At 61.5% G+C, this 16,052-nt stretch overlaps 1 protein-coding gene across 1 annotated transcript in view; it reads left to right on the top strand.

The window, feature by feature from the left end:
• CPSF1 (cleavage and polyadenylation specific factor 1) overlaps window positions 1-16,052 on the top strand; it is a gene marked incomplete at its 5' end in the record, with an annotated part of 50,241 nt that overhangs the window by 19,604 nt on the left and 14,585 nt on the right. The window contains 12 exons of the mRNA XM_062514100.1: window positions 283-399; window positions 1,734-1,875; window positions 2,815-2,993; window positions 3,827-3,957; window positions 4,805-4,976; window positions 6,847-7,044; window positions 9,105-9,194; window positions 9,353-9,538; window positions 11,366-11,518; window positions 13,192-13,308; window positions 14,071-14,161; window positions 15,914-15,998. Of these exons, the coding sequence (XP_062370084.1) occupies window positions 283-399; window positions 1,734-1,875; window positions 2,815-2,993; window positions 3,827-3,957; window positions 4,805-4,976; window positions 6,847-7,044; window positions 9,105-9,194; window positions 9,353-9,538; window positions 11,366-11,518; window positions 13,192-13,308; window positions 14,071-14,161; window positions 15,914-15,998 (1,661 nt within the window). The remainder of the gene's footprint in view (window positions 1-282; window positions 400-1,733; window positions 1,876-2,814; window positions 2,994-3,826; window positions 3,958-4,804; window positions 4,977-6,846; window positions 7,045-9,104; window positions 9,195-9,352; window positions 9,539-11,365; window positions 11,519-13,191; window positions 13,309-14,070; window positions 14,162-15,913; window positions 15,999-16,052) is intronic.

Here is a 16,052-nt window from a genome sequence, read left to right as displayed (position 1 = left end):
TGCCACCTCTGTCACCTGTATCACACCTGTGCATCCCCTGTATCACACCTGTGTGTCACCTGTATCACACCTGTATCACACCTGTGCGTCCCCTGTATCACACCTGTGTGTCCCCTGTGCCACCTCTGTCACCTGTATCACACCTGTATCACACCTGTATCACACCTGTATCACACCTGTATCACACCTGTATCACACCTGTGCGTTACCTGTATCACACCTGTGCGTTACCTGTGCGTTACCTGTGTCACACCTGTGCGTCCCCTGTCCCCGTCCCCACAGCCCGAGGTGGCCCCGGGGACCAGCGCGGAGCCCGAGGCGGCGACGGCTCCGGAAGGTTCCGAGGAGGACGGAGAACGGCACGGGTTCCTGATCCTGAGCAGGGAGGAGTCCACCATGGTGGGGACGGCACTGGGGATACTGGGGGTACTGGGGGGTACTGGGGGTACTGGGGATACTGGGGGTACTGGGAGGGTACTGGGGGTACTGGGGATACTGGGGGTACTGGGAGGGTACTGGGGGTACTGGGGGTACTGGGGGTACTGGGGGTACTGGGAGGGTACTGGGGGTACTGGGGGTACTGGGAGGGTACTGGGGGGGTACTGGGGGTACTGGGGGTACTGGGGGGTACTGGGGGTACTGGGGGTACTGGGGGTACTGGGAGGGTACTGGGGGTACTGGGGGTACTGGGGGTACTGGGGGTACTGGGGGTACTGGGGGTACTGGGAGGGTACTGGGGGTACTGGGGGTACTGGGAGGGTACTGGGGGGGTACTGGGAGGGTACTGGGGGTACTGGGGGTACTGGGAGGGTACTGGGGGTACTGGGGGGTACTGGGGGGTACTGGGGGTACTGGGGATACTGGGGGTACTGGGGGTACTGGGGGTACTGGGGATACTGGGAGGGTACTGGGGGTACTGGGAGTACTGGGGGTACTGGGAGGGTACTGGGGGGTACTGGGAGGGTACTGGGGGGTACTGGGGGTACTGGGGGTACTGGGGGGTACTGGGGGTACTGGGGGTACTGGGAGGGTACTGGGGGTACTGGGGGGTACTGGGGGTACTGGGGATACTGGGAGGGTACTGGGGGTACTGGGGGTACTGGGAGGGTACTGGGGGTACTGGGGGTACTGGGGGTACTGGGAGGGTACTGGGGGTACTGGGGGTACTGGGGGGATACTGGGGGGGATACTGGGGGGTACTGGGGGTACTGGGGGGTACTGGGAGGGTACTGGGGGGAGATACTGGGGGGTACTGGGGGGGTACTGGGGGGTACTGGCGGATACTGGGGGATACTGGGGGGTACTGGGGGGATACTGGGGGGGTACTGGGGGGATTGGGGATGTTGGGGGGGTTGGGGACACTTGGGACAGGTGAGGGACAGGTGAGGGACATGTGGGGACATTGGGGAACCACCTCGTCCCCCTGTCACCTGCAGTGTCCCCAACGTCCCCAACGTCCCCAATGTCCCCAATGCCCCCCCAATGTCCCCAGTCCCCCCCAGTGTCCCCAGTCCCCCCCAATGTCCCCAATCCCCCCCAGTGTCCCCAATCCCCCCCAGTGTCCCCAATCCCCCCCAATGTCCCCAATCCCCCCCAGTGTCCCCAGTCCCCCCCAGTGTCCCCAATCCCCCCCAGTGTCCCCAGTCCCCCCCAGTGTCCCCCATCCCCCCCAGTGTCCCCCATCCCCCCCAGTGTCCCCTCTGATGTCCCCGCGCTGTCCCCGCTGTCCCCAGATCCTGCAGACAGGACAGGAGATCCTGGAACTGGACACGAGCGGTTTCGCCACCCAGGGCCCGACCGTGTTCGCCGGGAACCTGGGCCAGGGTCAGTTCATCGTGCAGGTGTCACCTCTGGGGCTGCGGCTGCTGCAGGGCGGTGAGTGACACACCTGGGCACACACCTGGGGACACACCTGGGGACACACCTGGGGACGGGGACACACCTGGGGACAGGGACACACCTGGGCACACACCTGGGCACACACCTGGGTACACACCTGGGGACAGGGACACACCTGGGGACAGGGACACACCTGGGCACACACCTGGGCACACACCTGGGTACACACCTGGGGACAGGGACACACCTGGGGACAGGGACACACCTGGGCACACACCTGGGCACACACCTGGGTACACACCTGGGGACGGGGACACACCTGGGCACACACCTGGGGACAGGGACACACCTGGGCACACACCTGGGGACGGGGACACACCTGGGGACAGGGACACACCTGGGCACACACCTGGGGACGGGGACACACCTGGGGACAGGGACACACCTGGGCCAGGGTCAGTTCATCGTGCAGGTGTCACCTCTGGGGCTGCGGCTGCTGCAGGGCGGTGAGTGACACACCTGGGCACACACCTGGGGACACACCTGGGGACAGGGACACACCTGGGCACACACCTGGGGACGGGGACACACCTGGGCACAGGGACACACCTGGGCACACACCTGGGGACAGGGACACACCTGGGCCAGGGTCAGTTCATTGTGCAGGTGTCACCTCTGGGGCTGCGGCTGCTGCAGGGCGGTGAGTGACACACCTGGGCACACACCTGGGGACACACCTGGGCACACACCTGGGGACAGGAACACACCTGGGCACACACCCGGGCACACACCTGGGCACACACCTGGGGACAAGAACACACCTGGGCACACACCTGGGGACAGGAACACACCTGGGGACACACCTGGGCACACACCCGGGCACACACCTGGGGACAGGGACACACCCGGGCACACACCTGGGCACACGAGCGACACCGTCGCTCACCCTGCGGCCACGCTGTCGTGTCCCCGCAGTCACCCAGGTGCACTTCGTGCCCGTGGACCTGGGCTCTCCCATCGTGCACTGCGCCGTGGCCGATCCCTTCGGGGTCCTGCTCAGCTCCGAGGGTCTCGTGGCCACCTTCGCCCTCAAAGGTGACGCCTACGGCGGCCGCGCCCCGCGGCTGGCCCTGCAGCGCCCGCCCCTGTCGCAGGTGAGCGTCGCCTGCGCGTCGCCTGTGTCGCACCTGCGCGGCACCCGTGTGTCGCCTGTGTGTCAGCCGTGCCACAGGTGTCACCTGGGTGTCACCTGTGTGTTCCCTGTGTCACCTGTGTGTCAGCTGTGTGTCACCTGTGTGTCACCAGTGTGTCAGCTGTGTCACAGGTGTCACCTGGGTGTCACCTGTGTGGTACTTGTGTGTCACCTCTGTGTTACCTGTGTTACACCTGTTTGTCACCCGTGTGTCGCCTGTGTGTCAGCCGTGCCACAGGTGTCACCTGGGTGTCACCTGTGTGTTCCCTGTGTCACCAGTGTGTCACCTGTGTCACAGGTGAGTGTCACCTGTGTGGTACTTGTGTGTCACCTCTGTGTTACCTGTGTTACACCTGTTTGTCACCCGTGTGTCACCTGGGTGTCACCTGTGTGTTCCCTGTGTCACCTGTGTACCACCTGTGTTACCTGTGTGTTCCCTGTGTCACCTGTGTGTCACCTGTGTGTCACCTGTGTTACCTGTGTGTCACCTGTGTACCACCTGTGTGTCACCTGTGTGTCACCTGTGTCACCTGTCACCTGTGTCACATTCCCTGTGTCACCTGTGAGTCACCTGTGTCACATTCCCTGTGTCACCTGTGAGTCACCTGTGTCACGTTCCCTGTGTCACATGTGTTACCTGTGTTACCTGTGTGTCACCTGTGTCACGTTCTCTGTGTCACCTGTGTGTCACCTGTGTCACCTTCCGTGTCACCTGTGTGTCACCTGTGTGTCACCTGTGTCACCTTGCGTGTCACCTGTGTGTCACCTGTGTCCCCGCTGATGTCCCCCCGGCAGCAGTCCCGTGTCACCGCTCTCTGCCTGTACCGGGACGTTTCTGGAATGTTCACCACCGAGAGCCGCGCCCCCCGCGAGGAGCCCCCGCCCCGCCCCCACGCCGAGGCCGAGACCCTCATCCAGGACCTCAGGTGAGTCACCGGGTGTCCTCAGCTGTACCCCAGGTGCCCCCAGGTGTGCCCAGGTGTTCCTCAGGTGCGCCCCGCTGTACCCCAGGTATCCCCACATGCTCCCAGCTGTACCCCAGGTGCCCCCAGCTGTACTCAGGTGCCCTCAGGTGTGTCCCAGCTGTACCCCAGGAACCCCCAGGTGCACCCAGGCGTTCCCCAGGTGGCCCCAGCTGTACCCCAGTTGCCCCCAGGTGCACCCGGGCGTTGCCCAGGTGTGCCCAGGTGTACCCCAGGTATCCCCACATGCCCCCAGCTGTACCCCAGTTGCCCCCAGGTGCACCCGGGCGTTGCCCAGGTGTGCCCAGGTGTACCCCAGGTATCCCCACATGTTCCCAGCTGTACCCCAGGTGCCCCCAGGTGCGCCCGGGCGTTGCCCAGGTGTGCCCAGGTGTACCCCAGGTATCCCCACATGCCCCCAGCTGTACCCTAGGTGCGCCCAGGTGTACCCCAGGCGCCCCCAGCTGTACTCAGGTGCCCTCAGGTGCGTCCCAGCTGTACCCTAGGAACCCCCAGGTACCTCCAGGCGCCCCCAGCTGTACTCAGGTGCCCTCAGGTGCGTCCCAGCTGTACCCCAGGTGTACCCCAGGTGCCCCCAGCTGTACTCAGGTGCCCTCAGGTGCGTCCCAGCTGTACCCCAGGTGTACCCCAGGTGCCCCCAGCTGTACTCAGGTGCCCTCAGGTGCGTCCCAGCTGTACCCCAGGTGTACCCCAGGCGCCCCCAGCTGTACTCAGGTGCCCTCAGGTGCGTCCCAGCTGTACCCCAGGTACCCCCAGGTGCGCCCAGGTGAATCCCAGGTGTTCCCCGCAGCGACTCGGTGGACGATGAGGAGGAGATGCTCTACGGGGACTCGGGGGGCTCGGGGCGCTCCCCCCCCAAGGAGGAACCGCGGCGCTCGGGACCCCCCGAGAGGGACCCGGCCCCGCACAGCCCCGAGCCCTCGCACTGGTGTGTGCTGGCCAGGGAGAACGGCAACATGGAGGTACTGGGAGCACTGGGAGCACTGGGGGCACTGGGGGAACTGGGAGCACTGGGGGAACTGGGAGCACTGGGAGCACTGGGAGCACTGGGGGAACTGGGAGCACTGGGAGCACTGGGAGCACTGGGAGCACTGGGAGCACTGGGGGAACTGGGGGAACTGGGAGCAGTGGGAGCACTGGGAGCACTGGGGGAACTGGGAGCACTGGGAGCACTGGGGGAACTGGGAGCACTGGGAGCACTGGGAGCATTGGGAGCACTGGGAGCACTGGGAGCACTGGGAGCACTGGGGGAACTGGGAGCACTGGGGGAACTGGGAGCACTGGGAGCACTGGGAGCATTGGGAGCACTGGGAGCACTGGGAGCACTGGGAGCACTGGGGGAACTGGGAGCACTGGGAGCACTGGGAGCACTGGGAGCAGTGGGGGCACTGGGAGCACTGGGGGAACTGGGGGAACTGGGAGCAGTGGGGGAACTGGGGGAACTGGGAGCACTGGGGGAACTGGGGGAACTGGGGGAACTGGGGGAACTGGGAGCACTGGGGGAACTGGGGGAACTGGGAGCACTGGGGGAACTGGGAGCAGTGGGGGAACTGGGGGAACTGGGGGAACTGGGAGCACTGGGGGAACTGGGAGCACTGGGAGCACTGGGGGAACTGGGAGCACTGGGAGCAGTGGGAACGTGGAGGTACTGGGAGCACTGGGAGCACTGGGGGAACTGGGAGCACTGGGGGAACTGGGGGAACTGGGGGAACTGGGAGCACTGGGTGCACTGGGAGCACTGGGAGCACTGGGGGAACTGGGAGCACTGGGAGCAGTGGGGGAACTGGGAGCACTGGGAGCACTGGGAGCACTGGGGGAACTGGGAGCACTGGGAGCACTGGGAGCACTGGGAGCACTGGGGGAACTGGGAGCACTGGGAGCACTGGGAGCACTGGGAGCGGGGGTGGGAGAGTTGGGAGCACTGGGGGAACTGGGAGCACTGGGAACGTGGAGGTACTGGGGGAACTGGGAGCACTGGGAGCACTGGGAACGTGGAGGTACTGGGAGAACTGGGAGCACTGGGAGCACTGGGAACGTGGAGGTACTGGGAGAACTGGGAGCACTGGGAGCACTGGGAGCACTGGGAACGTGGAGGTACTGGGAGAACTGGGAGCACTGGGAGCACTGGGAACGTGGAGGTACTGGGAGCACTGGGAGCACTGGGAATGTGGAGGTACTGGGAGCACTGGGAGCACTGGGAACATGGAGGTACTGGGAGCACTGGGAGCACTGGGAACATGGAGGTACTGGGGGAACTGGGATTAGCCCCCATTATCCCCATTATCCATTACCCTCATTCCCATCATTCCCATTATCCCCATTACCCCCATTCCCATTATTGCCCCCATTATCCATTACCCTCATTCCCATTATTCCCATTACCCCCATTATCCCCATTCCCATCATCCCCCATTCCCATCATCCCCATTATTCCCATTATCCCCATTCCCCATTCCTATCATTCCCATTATCCCCATTCCCATCATCCCCCATTATCCCCATTCCCATTATTCCCATTGTCCCCATTCCCATCATCCCCATTATTCCCATTGTCCCCATTCCCCATTCCCATCATTCCCATTTTCCCCATTCCCATTATTCCCATCATTCCCATTATCCCCATCCCCATTCCCCATTCCCATCATTCCCATTATCCCCATTCCCATCATCCCCCATTATCCCCATTCCCATCATTCCCATCATTCCCATTTTCCCCATTCCCCATTCCCATCATTCCCATTATCCCCATTCCCATTATTCCCATCATCCCCATTACCCCCATCCCCATTCCCATTACTGCCCCCATCCCCCCATTAACCCTTCCCTCCCCAGATTTACCTGATCCCCGACTGGCGCTTGGTGTTCCTGGTGAAGAATTTCCCGGTGGGGCAGCGAGTCCTGGTGGATTCATCCTTCGGACAACCCCCGGCGGAGGCGCGCAAGGACGAGAGGGGCGAGCGGGAGCTGCCGCACGTGCGCGAGTTGTTACTGGTGGGACTGGGACGGGCCCAGAGCCGCCCCTTCCTGCTGGTAATGGCATACTGGGAGCACTGGGAGCACTGGGAATGGCACTGGGAGCACTGGGAGCACTGGGAGTGGCACTGGGAGCACTGGGAGCACTGGGAATGGCACTGGGAGCTGCCGCACGTGCGCGAGTTGTTACTGGTGGGACTGGGACGGGCCCAGAGCCGCCCCTTCCTGCTGGTAATGGCATACTGGGAGCACTGGGAGCACTGGGAATGGCACTGGGAGCACTGGGAGCACTGGGAATGGCACTGGGAGCACTGGGAGTGGCACTGGGAGCACTGGGAATGGCACTGGGAGCTGCCGCACGTGCGCGAGTTGTTACTGGTGGGACTGGGACGGGCCCAGAGCCGCCCCTTCCTGCTGGTAATGGCATACTGGGAGCACTGGGAATGGCACTGGGAGCACTGGGAATGGCACTGGGAGCACTGGGAATGGCACTGGGAGCTGCCGCACGTGCGCGAGTTGTTACTGGTGGGACTGGGACGGGCCCAGAGCCGCCCCTTCCTGCTGGTAATGGCATACTGGGAGCACTGGGAGCGCTGGGAATGGCACTGGGAGCACTGGGAATGGCACTGGGAATGGCACTGGGAGCACTGGGAGCACTGGGAATGGCACTGGGAGCACTGGGAATGGCACTGGGAGCACTGGGAATGGCACTGGGAGCGCTGGGAATGGCACTGGGAGCACTGGGAATGGCACTGGGAGCACTGGGAGCACTGGGAATGGCACTGGGAGCACTGGGAGTGGCACTGGGAGCACTGGGAATGGCACTGGGAGCACTGGGAATGGCACTGGGAGCACTGGGAGCACTGGGAATGGCACTGGGAGCACTGGGAGTGGCACTGGGAGCACTGGGAGCACTGGGAATGGCACTGGGAATGGCACTGGGAGCGCTGGGAATGGCACTGGGAGCACTGGGAGCACTGGGAATGGCACTGGGAGCTGCCGCACGTGCGCGAGTTGTTACTGGTGGGACTGGGACGGGCCCAGAGCCGCCCCTTCCTGCTGGTAATGGCATACTGGGAGCACTGGGAGCGCTGGGAATGGCACTGGGAGCACTGGGAATGGCACTGGGAGCGCTGGGAATGGCACTGGGAGCACTGGGAATGGCACTGGGAGCACTGGGAGTGGCACTGGGAGCACTGGGAATGGCACTGGGAGCACTGGGAGCACTGGGAATGGCACTGGGAATGGCACTGGGAGCACTGGGAATGGCACTGGGAGCGCTGGGAATGGCACTGGGAGCGCTGGGAATGGCACTGGGAGCACTGGGAGCGCTGGGAATGGCACTGGGAGCACTGGGAGCACTGGGAGCGCTGGGAATGGCACTGGGAGCACTGGGAGCACTGGGAATGGCACTGGGAGCACTGGGAATGGCACTGGGAATGGCACTGGGAGCGCTGGGAATGGCACTGGGAGCGCTGGGAATGGCAGATTTTGAGTGATCCCCTTAGGAATTTTGGGTTCCCAGGTGTATTTTGGGTTCCCAGGTGTATTTTGGGTTCCAGGTGTATTTTGGGTTCCCAGGTGCATTTCGGGGTTTCCCAGGTGTATTTTGGGTTCCCAGGTGTATTTTGGGTTCCAGGTGTATTTTGGGGTTTCCCAGGTGTATTTCGGGGTTTCCCAGGTGTATTTTGGGTTCCAGGTGTATTTTGGGGTTCCAGGTGTATTTTGGGTTCCCAGGTGTATTTTGGGGTTCCAGGTGTATTTTGGGTTCCCAGGTGTATTTTGGGGTTTCCCAGGTGTATTTTGGGTTCCCAGGTGTATTTTGGGTCCCAGGTGTATTTTGGGGTTTCCCAGGTGTATTTTGGGTTCCCAGGTGTATTTTGGGTTCCCAGGTGTATTTCGGGGTTCCCAGGTGTATTTTGGGTTCCAGGTGTATTTTGGGTTCCAGGTGCACGTGGAACAGGAACTCCTCCTGTACGAAGCGTTTGGGGTTTCCCAGGTGTATTTTGGGTTCCCAGGTGTATTTTGGGTTTCCCAGGTGTATTTTGGGTTCCCAGGTGTATTTCGGGGTTTCCCAGGTGTATTCCGGGGTTTCCCAGGTGTATTTTGGGTTCCAGGTGCACGTGGAACAGGAACTCCTCCTGTACGAAGCGTTCTCTCACGATTCCCAGCTGGGCCAGAGCAATCTCAAAGTTCGCTTCCGAAAGGTGAGATTTTGGTGGGGTCGGACAAAAAAAAAAAAAAAAAAAAAAAAAAAAAACTGAAAAAAAAACCAAAATTATTTTTTTTGGGGGGATCCCGCTCCCCCTCCCCCAACTTTGCTGTTGTTGCCCCCTCCCCCACCCCCCTCCCCCCACCTCCCCAGGTGCCCCACGGGATCAATTTTCGGGAGAAGAAACCGAAACCGTCGAGGAAAAAACCGGAAGGGCCCGGGGGGGCTCCCGGGGGGGCTCCCGGGGGGGCTCCAGGTGCGAACCCCGAAGATTCGGGGGGACCCCGGGGACGCGTGGCCAGGTTCAGGCACTTCCGGGACATCTCCGGGTACTCGGGGGTGAGTGAGGGAGGGACACGGGGGGGACCCCGAAATGGGGGGGTCCAAAAATGGGGGGGTCCCAAAATGGGGGAGGGACCCCGAAAATGGGGGGGGGGATCCCAGATATGGGGGGGGTCCCGAAATGGGGGGGGGACCCCAAAATGGGGGGGGGACCCCGAAATGGGGGGGGTCCCAAAATGGGGGAGGGACCCCGAAAATGGGGGGGGGACCCCGAAATGGGGGGGTCCAAAAATGGGGGGGGGACCCCGAAATGGGGGGGGGACCCCGAAATGGGGGGGTCCAAAAATGGGGGGGTCCAAAAATGGGGGGGTCCCGAAATGGGGGGGGTCCCAAAATGGGGGGGGGGCCCCAAAATGGGGGGGTCCAAAAATGGGGGGGGGTCCCGAAATGGGGGGGGGTCCCGAAATGGGGGGGTCCCAAAATGGGGGGGGGGTCCAAAAATGGGGGGGGGACCTCGAAAATGGGGGGAGGGAGACCCCAAAAATGGGGGGGGGGATCCCAGATATGGGGGGGGGTCCCGAAATGGGGGGGGACCCCGAAATGGGGGGGGTCCCGAAAATGGGGGGGGTCCCGAAATGGGGGGGGGACCCCGAAAATGGCGGGGGGGACCTCGAAAATGGGAGGGGTCCCCAAAATGGGGGGGGGGGTCCAAAAATGGGGGGGGGACCTCGAAAATGGGGGGAGGGAGACCCCAAAAATGGGGGGGGATCCCAGATATGGGGGGGGGTCCCGAAATGGGGGGGGGGGGACCTCGAAATTGGGGGGGGGGTCCAAAATTGGGGGGGGGGGACCCCGAAAATGGGGGGGGGGGGATCCCAGATATGGGGGAGGGGTCCCAAAAATGGGGGGGGTTCCAAAAATGGGGAGGATCCCCGAAAATGGGGGGGGATCCTGAAAATGGGGGGAGACCCCAAAAATGGGGGGGGGGATCCCAGATATGGGGAGGGATCCCGAAACTGTGGGGGATCCCAATCCTGTCCCTCACCTGTCCCATTCCTCACCTGTCTCACACCTGTCCCATCCCTCACCTGTCCCTCACCTGTCCCATCCCTCACCTGTCCCTCACCTGTCCCATCTCTCACCTGTCCCTCACCTGTCCCATTCCTCACCTGTCTCACACCTGTCCCATCCCTCACCTGTCTCTCACCTGTCCCATCTCTCACCTGTCCCTCACCTGTCCCATCCCTCACCTGTCCCTCACCTGTCCCATCTCTCACCTGTCCCTCACCTGTCCCATTCCTCACCTGTCTCACACCTGTCCCATTTCTCACCTGTCCCTCACCTGTCCCATCTCTCACCTGTCCCACACCTGTCCCATCTCTCACCTGTCCCTCACCTGTCCCATTCTTCACCTGTCTCACACCTGTCCCATCCCTCACCTGTCTCTCACCTGTCCCATCTCTCACCTGTCCCTCACCTGTCCCATCTCTCACCTGTCCCACACCTGTCCCATCTCTCACCTGTCCCTCACCTGTCCCATTCTTCACCTGTCTCACACCTGTCCCATCCCTCACCTGTCTCACACCTGTCCCATCTCTCACCTGTCTCTCATCTGTCCCATCTCTCACCTGTCCCTCACCTGTCCCATTCCTCACCTGTCTCACACCTGTCCCATCTCTCACCTGTCCCTCACCTGTCCCATCTCTCACCTGTCTCTCACCTGTCCCATTCCTCACCTGTCCCACACCTGTCCCATCCCTCACCTGTCCCTCACCTGTCCCATCTCTCACCTGTCCCTCACCTGTCCCATTCCTCACCTGTCCCATCTCTCACCTGTCCCATTCCTCACCTGTCCCATCTCTCACCTGTCCCTCACCTGTGCAGGTGTTCATCTGCGGCCCCTCCCCTCACTGGATGCTGCTGACAGGTAGGGGCGCTCTGCGGCTCCACCCCATGGGCATCGACGGCCCCGTGGAATCGTTCGCACCTTTCCACAACGTCAACTGCCCCAAGGGCTTCCTGTACTTCAACCGACAGGTGAGCGCACCTGGCATACACCTGGGGACAGATGGGGACACCTGGATACACCTGGGGACATCTGGGATACACCTGGGGACAGATGGGGACACCTGGGTACACCTGGGGACATCTGGGATACACCTGTGCTCACCTGGGATACACCTGGGGAGAGATGGGGATACCTGGATACACCTGGGTGCACCTGGGATACACCTGGGATACACCTGGGATACACCTGGGCGCACCTGGGATACACCTGGGATACACCTGGGGAGAGATGGGGATACCTGGATACACCTGGGTGCACCTGGGATACACCTGGGGACAGATGGAGACACCTGGGGACAGATGGGGACACCTGGGGACAGATGGGGACACCTGGATACACCTGGGGACATCTGGGATACACCTGGGTGCATCTGGGATACACCTGGGATACACCTGGGGAGAGATGGGGATACCTGGATACACCTGGGTGCACCTGGGATACACCTGGGTGCACCTGGGATACACCTGGGGACATCTGGGATACACCTGGGTGCACCTGGGTGCACCTGGGATACACCTGGGGACAGATGGAGACACCTGGGGACAGATGGGGACACCTGGATACACCTGAGGACATCTGGGATACACCTGGGTGCACCTGGGATACACCTGGGGAGAGATGGGTGCTCCTGGGCGTACCTGGGGTAAACCTGGGCGCACCTGGGGTTAGATGGGGACACCTCGGATACACCTGGGGACAGATAGGGACACCTGGGATACACCTGGGCACATCTGGAGGACACCAGACCCAATTTTGGGATGTTTTGGGTCAGGGAGAGCTCAGGATCAGCGTGTTACCTGTGCACCTGTCCTGTGACTCACCTGAGCCATTTCTGGGGTCGTTTTGGGATGTTTTGGGTCAGGGAGAGCTCAGGATCAGCGTGTTACCTGCGCACCTGTCCTGTGACTCACCTGAGCCGTTTCTGGGGTCGTTTTGGGTCAGGGAGAGCTCAGGATCAGCGTGTTACCTGTGCACCTGTCCTGTGACTCACCTGAGCCATTTCTGGGGTCGTTTTGGGTCAGGGAGAGCTCAGGATCAGCGTGTTACCTGTGCACCTGTCCTGTGACTCACCTGAGCCATTTCTGGGGTCGTTTTGGGTCAGGGAGAGCTCAGGATCAGCGTGTTACCTGCGCACCTGTCCTGTGACTCACCTGAGCCGTTTCTGGGGTCGTTTTGGGATGTTTTGGGTCAGGGAGAGCTCAGGATCAGCGTGTTACCTGCGCACCTGTCCTGTGACTCACCTGAGCCGTTTCTGGGGTCGTTTTGGGATGTTTTGGGTCAGGGAGAGCTCAGGATCAGCGTGTTACCTGCGCACCTGTCCTGTGACTCACCTGAGCCGTTTCTGGGGTCGTTTTGGGATGTTTTGGGTCAGGGGGAGCTCAGGATCAGCGTGTTACCTGCGTACCTGTCCTGTGACTCACCTGAGCCGTTTCTGGGGTCGTTTTGGGATGTTTTGGGTCAGGGGGAGCTCAGGATCAGCGTGTTACCTGCGCACCTGTCCTGTGACTCACCTGAGCCGTTTCTGGGGTCGTTTTGGGATGTTTTGGGTCAGGGGGAGCTCAGGATCAGCGTGTTACCTGCGCACCTGTCCTGTGACTCACCTGAGCCGTTTCTGGGGTCGTTTTGGGATGTTTTGGGTCAGGGGGAGCTCAGGATCAGCGTGTTACCTGCGTACCTGTCGTACGACGCGCCCTGGCCCGTCAGGAAGATCCCCCTGCGCTGCACCGCTCACTACGTCGCCTACCACGTGGAGTCCAAGGTGGGCAGGGCACACCTGGGCACACCTGGGCACACCTGGGTACCTCTAGAACACACCTGGGCACACCTGGGTACACCCAGGGCACACCTGGGCACACCTGGGTACACCCAGAACATACCTGGGCGCTCCTGGGTACACCTAGGTACACCTGGGCACACCTGGGTACACCCAGAACTCACCTGGGCATTCCCAGAACTCACCTGGACACACCCAGGACACACCTGGGCATGCCCATAATTCACCTGGGAACTCCCAGAACTCACCTGGGCACAGCCAGAACCCACCTGGGCACAGCCAGAGCTCACCTGGGCACACCCAGGACACACCTGGGCGCTCCCAGAACTCACCTGGACACACCCAAGACACACCTGGGCACGCCCATAATTCACCTGAGCACACCCAGAACTCACCTGGACACACCCAGGACTCACCTGGGCGCTCCCAGAACTCACCTGGACACACCCAAGACACACCTGGGCACGCCCATAATTCACCTGAGCACACCCAGAACTCACCTGGACACACCCAGGACTCACCTGGGCGCTCCCAGAACTCACCTGGGCACACCTGGGGGTTTCTTGGGTTGTCCCAGGGGTCCTGGCAGATATTTGGGGGTCCCAGGGGATCTTGGGGGGGGTTCCCAAAAACATTCTGGGGGGTCCCAGGTGATACCTGGGGGGTCCCAGGTGATACTTGGGGGGTCCCGGGGTATTTTGGGGGTCCCTGGGGGGGGTCTCTCAGGTGTTCCCCCCCCCCCTCCAGGTGTACGCGGTGGCCACGAGCTCCCCCCACCCCTGCACGAGAATCCCGCGGATGACGGGGGAGGAGAAAGAGTTCGAGAGCATCGAGAGAGGTGGGGGATGGGAGCACACCTGGGCACACCTGGGGATACCTGGGGACACCTGGGGATACCTGAGGACACACCTGGGACAGCTGGGGATACCTGGGGATATCTGGGGACACCTGAGGACACACCTGGGACAGCTGGGGAAACCTGGGGACACACCTGGGCACACCTGGGGACAGCTGAGGACACACCTGGGGACAGCTGGGGACACACCTGGGGACAGCTGGGGACACACCTGGGACAGCTGGGGATACCTGAGGACACACCTGGGGAAAAGCTGGGGATACCTGGGCACACCTTGGGACAGCTGGGGATAGGGACACACCTGGAACACACCTGGGGACAAACTGGGGGTAGCTGGGGTCACACCTGTGACAGCTGGGGTCACACCTGTGACAGCTGGGGACACACCTGGGGATAGGGACACACCTGGGGATACCTGGGGACACACCTGGGGACAGCTGGGGACACACCTGGGACAGCTGGGGACACACCTGGGACAGCTGGGGACACACCTGGGGATAGGGACACACCTGGGGATACCTGGGGACACACCTGGGGATACCTGGGGACACACCTGGGGACAGCTGGGGACACACCTGGGACAGCTGGGGACACACCTGGGGATAGGGACACACCTGGGGACAGCTGGGGTCACACCTGTGACAGCTGGGGACACACCTGGGGACAAACTGGGACACACCTGGGGATACACCTGGGACACACCTGGTACAACCCCCAATCCCTGTATCCCAAATCCAAGTATCCCCATTCCCAGTATCCCCAGTATCCCCATTCCAAGCATTCCCAGTATTCCCATTATACCCAGTATCCCCAGTATCCCCATCCCCAGTACTCCCAGTGCTCCCAGTTCTCATCCCCAGTACTCCCAGTATCCCAAGTTCTCATTCCCAGTATTCTTAGCTCATTCCCAGTACTCCCAGTATACCCAGTACCCCCATTCCCAGTGCGCCCAGTACCCCATTATCCCCATTCCCACTACTCCCAGTACTCCCAGTACTCCCAGTTCTCATTCCCAGTGCTCCCAGTTCTCATTCCCCGTACTCCCAGTACTCCCAGTTTTCATTCCCAGTACTTCCAGTTCTCATTCCCAGTACTCCCATTTTTCTTTCCCAGTATTCCCAATATCCCCATTGTCCCCATTCCCAGTACTCCCAGTATCACCAGTACCCCCAGTATCCCCATTCCCAGGGCTCCCAGTGCTCCCAGTTCTCATTCCCAGGGCTCCCAGTGCTCCCAGTTCTCATTCCCAGTACTACCAGTTCTCATTCCCAGTGCTCCCAGTACTCCCAGTTATCATTTCCAGTACTCCCAGTGCTCCCATTTCTCGTTCCCAGTGCTCCCAGTTCTCATTCCCAGTGCTCCCAGTGCTCCCAGTTCTCATTCCCAGTGCTCCCAGTACTCCCAGTTCTCATTCCCAGTGCTCCCAGTTCTCATTCCCAGTGCTCCCAGTGCTCCCAGTTCTCATTCCCAGTGCTCCCAGTGCTCCCATTTCTCGTTCCCAGTGCTCCCAGTTCTCATTCCCAGTGCTCCCAGTGCTCCCAGTTCTCATTCCCAGTGCTCCCAGTTCTCATTCCCAGTGCTCCCAGTGCTCCCAGTTCTCATTCCCAGTGCTCCCAGTGCTCCCAGTTCTCATTCCCAGTGCTCCCAGTTCTCATTCCCAGTGCTCCCAGTGCTCCCAGTTCTCATTCCCAGTGCTCCCAGTGCTCCCAGTTCTCATTCCCAGTTTCCCCCCAGACGAGCGCTACGTCCCCCCCCAGCAGGAAGCGTTCAGCATCCAGCTCATCTCCCCCGTCAGCTGGGAGGCCATTCCCAACACCAGGTGAGTCCCAAAATATCCCAAAATATCCCAAAAACCCCAAAATAACCCAAAAAC

The sequence above is a fragment of the Cinclus cinclus genome, assembly GCF_963662255.1.
Source record: "Cinclus cinclus chromosome 1 unlocalized genomic scaffold, bCinCin1.1 SUPER_1_unloc_1, whole genome shotgun sequence".
In the NCBI taxonomy this organism is placed as follows: domain Eukaryota; kingdom Metazoa; phylum Chordata; class Aves; order Passeriformes; family Cinclidae; genus Cinclus; species Cinclus cinclus.
This window is presented reverse-complemented; position numbering and strand designations above follow the sequence as displayed.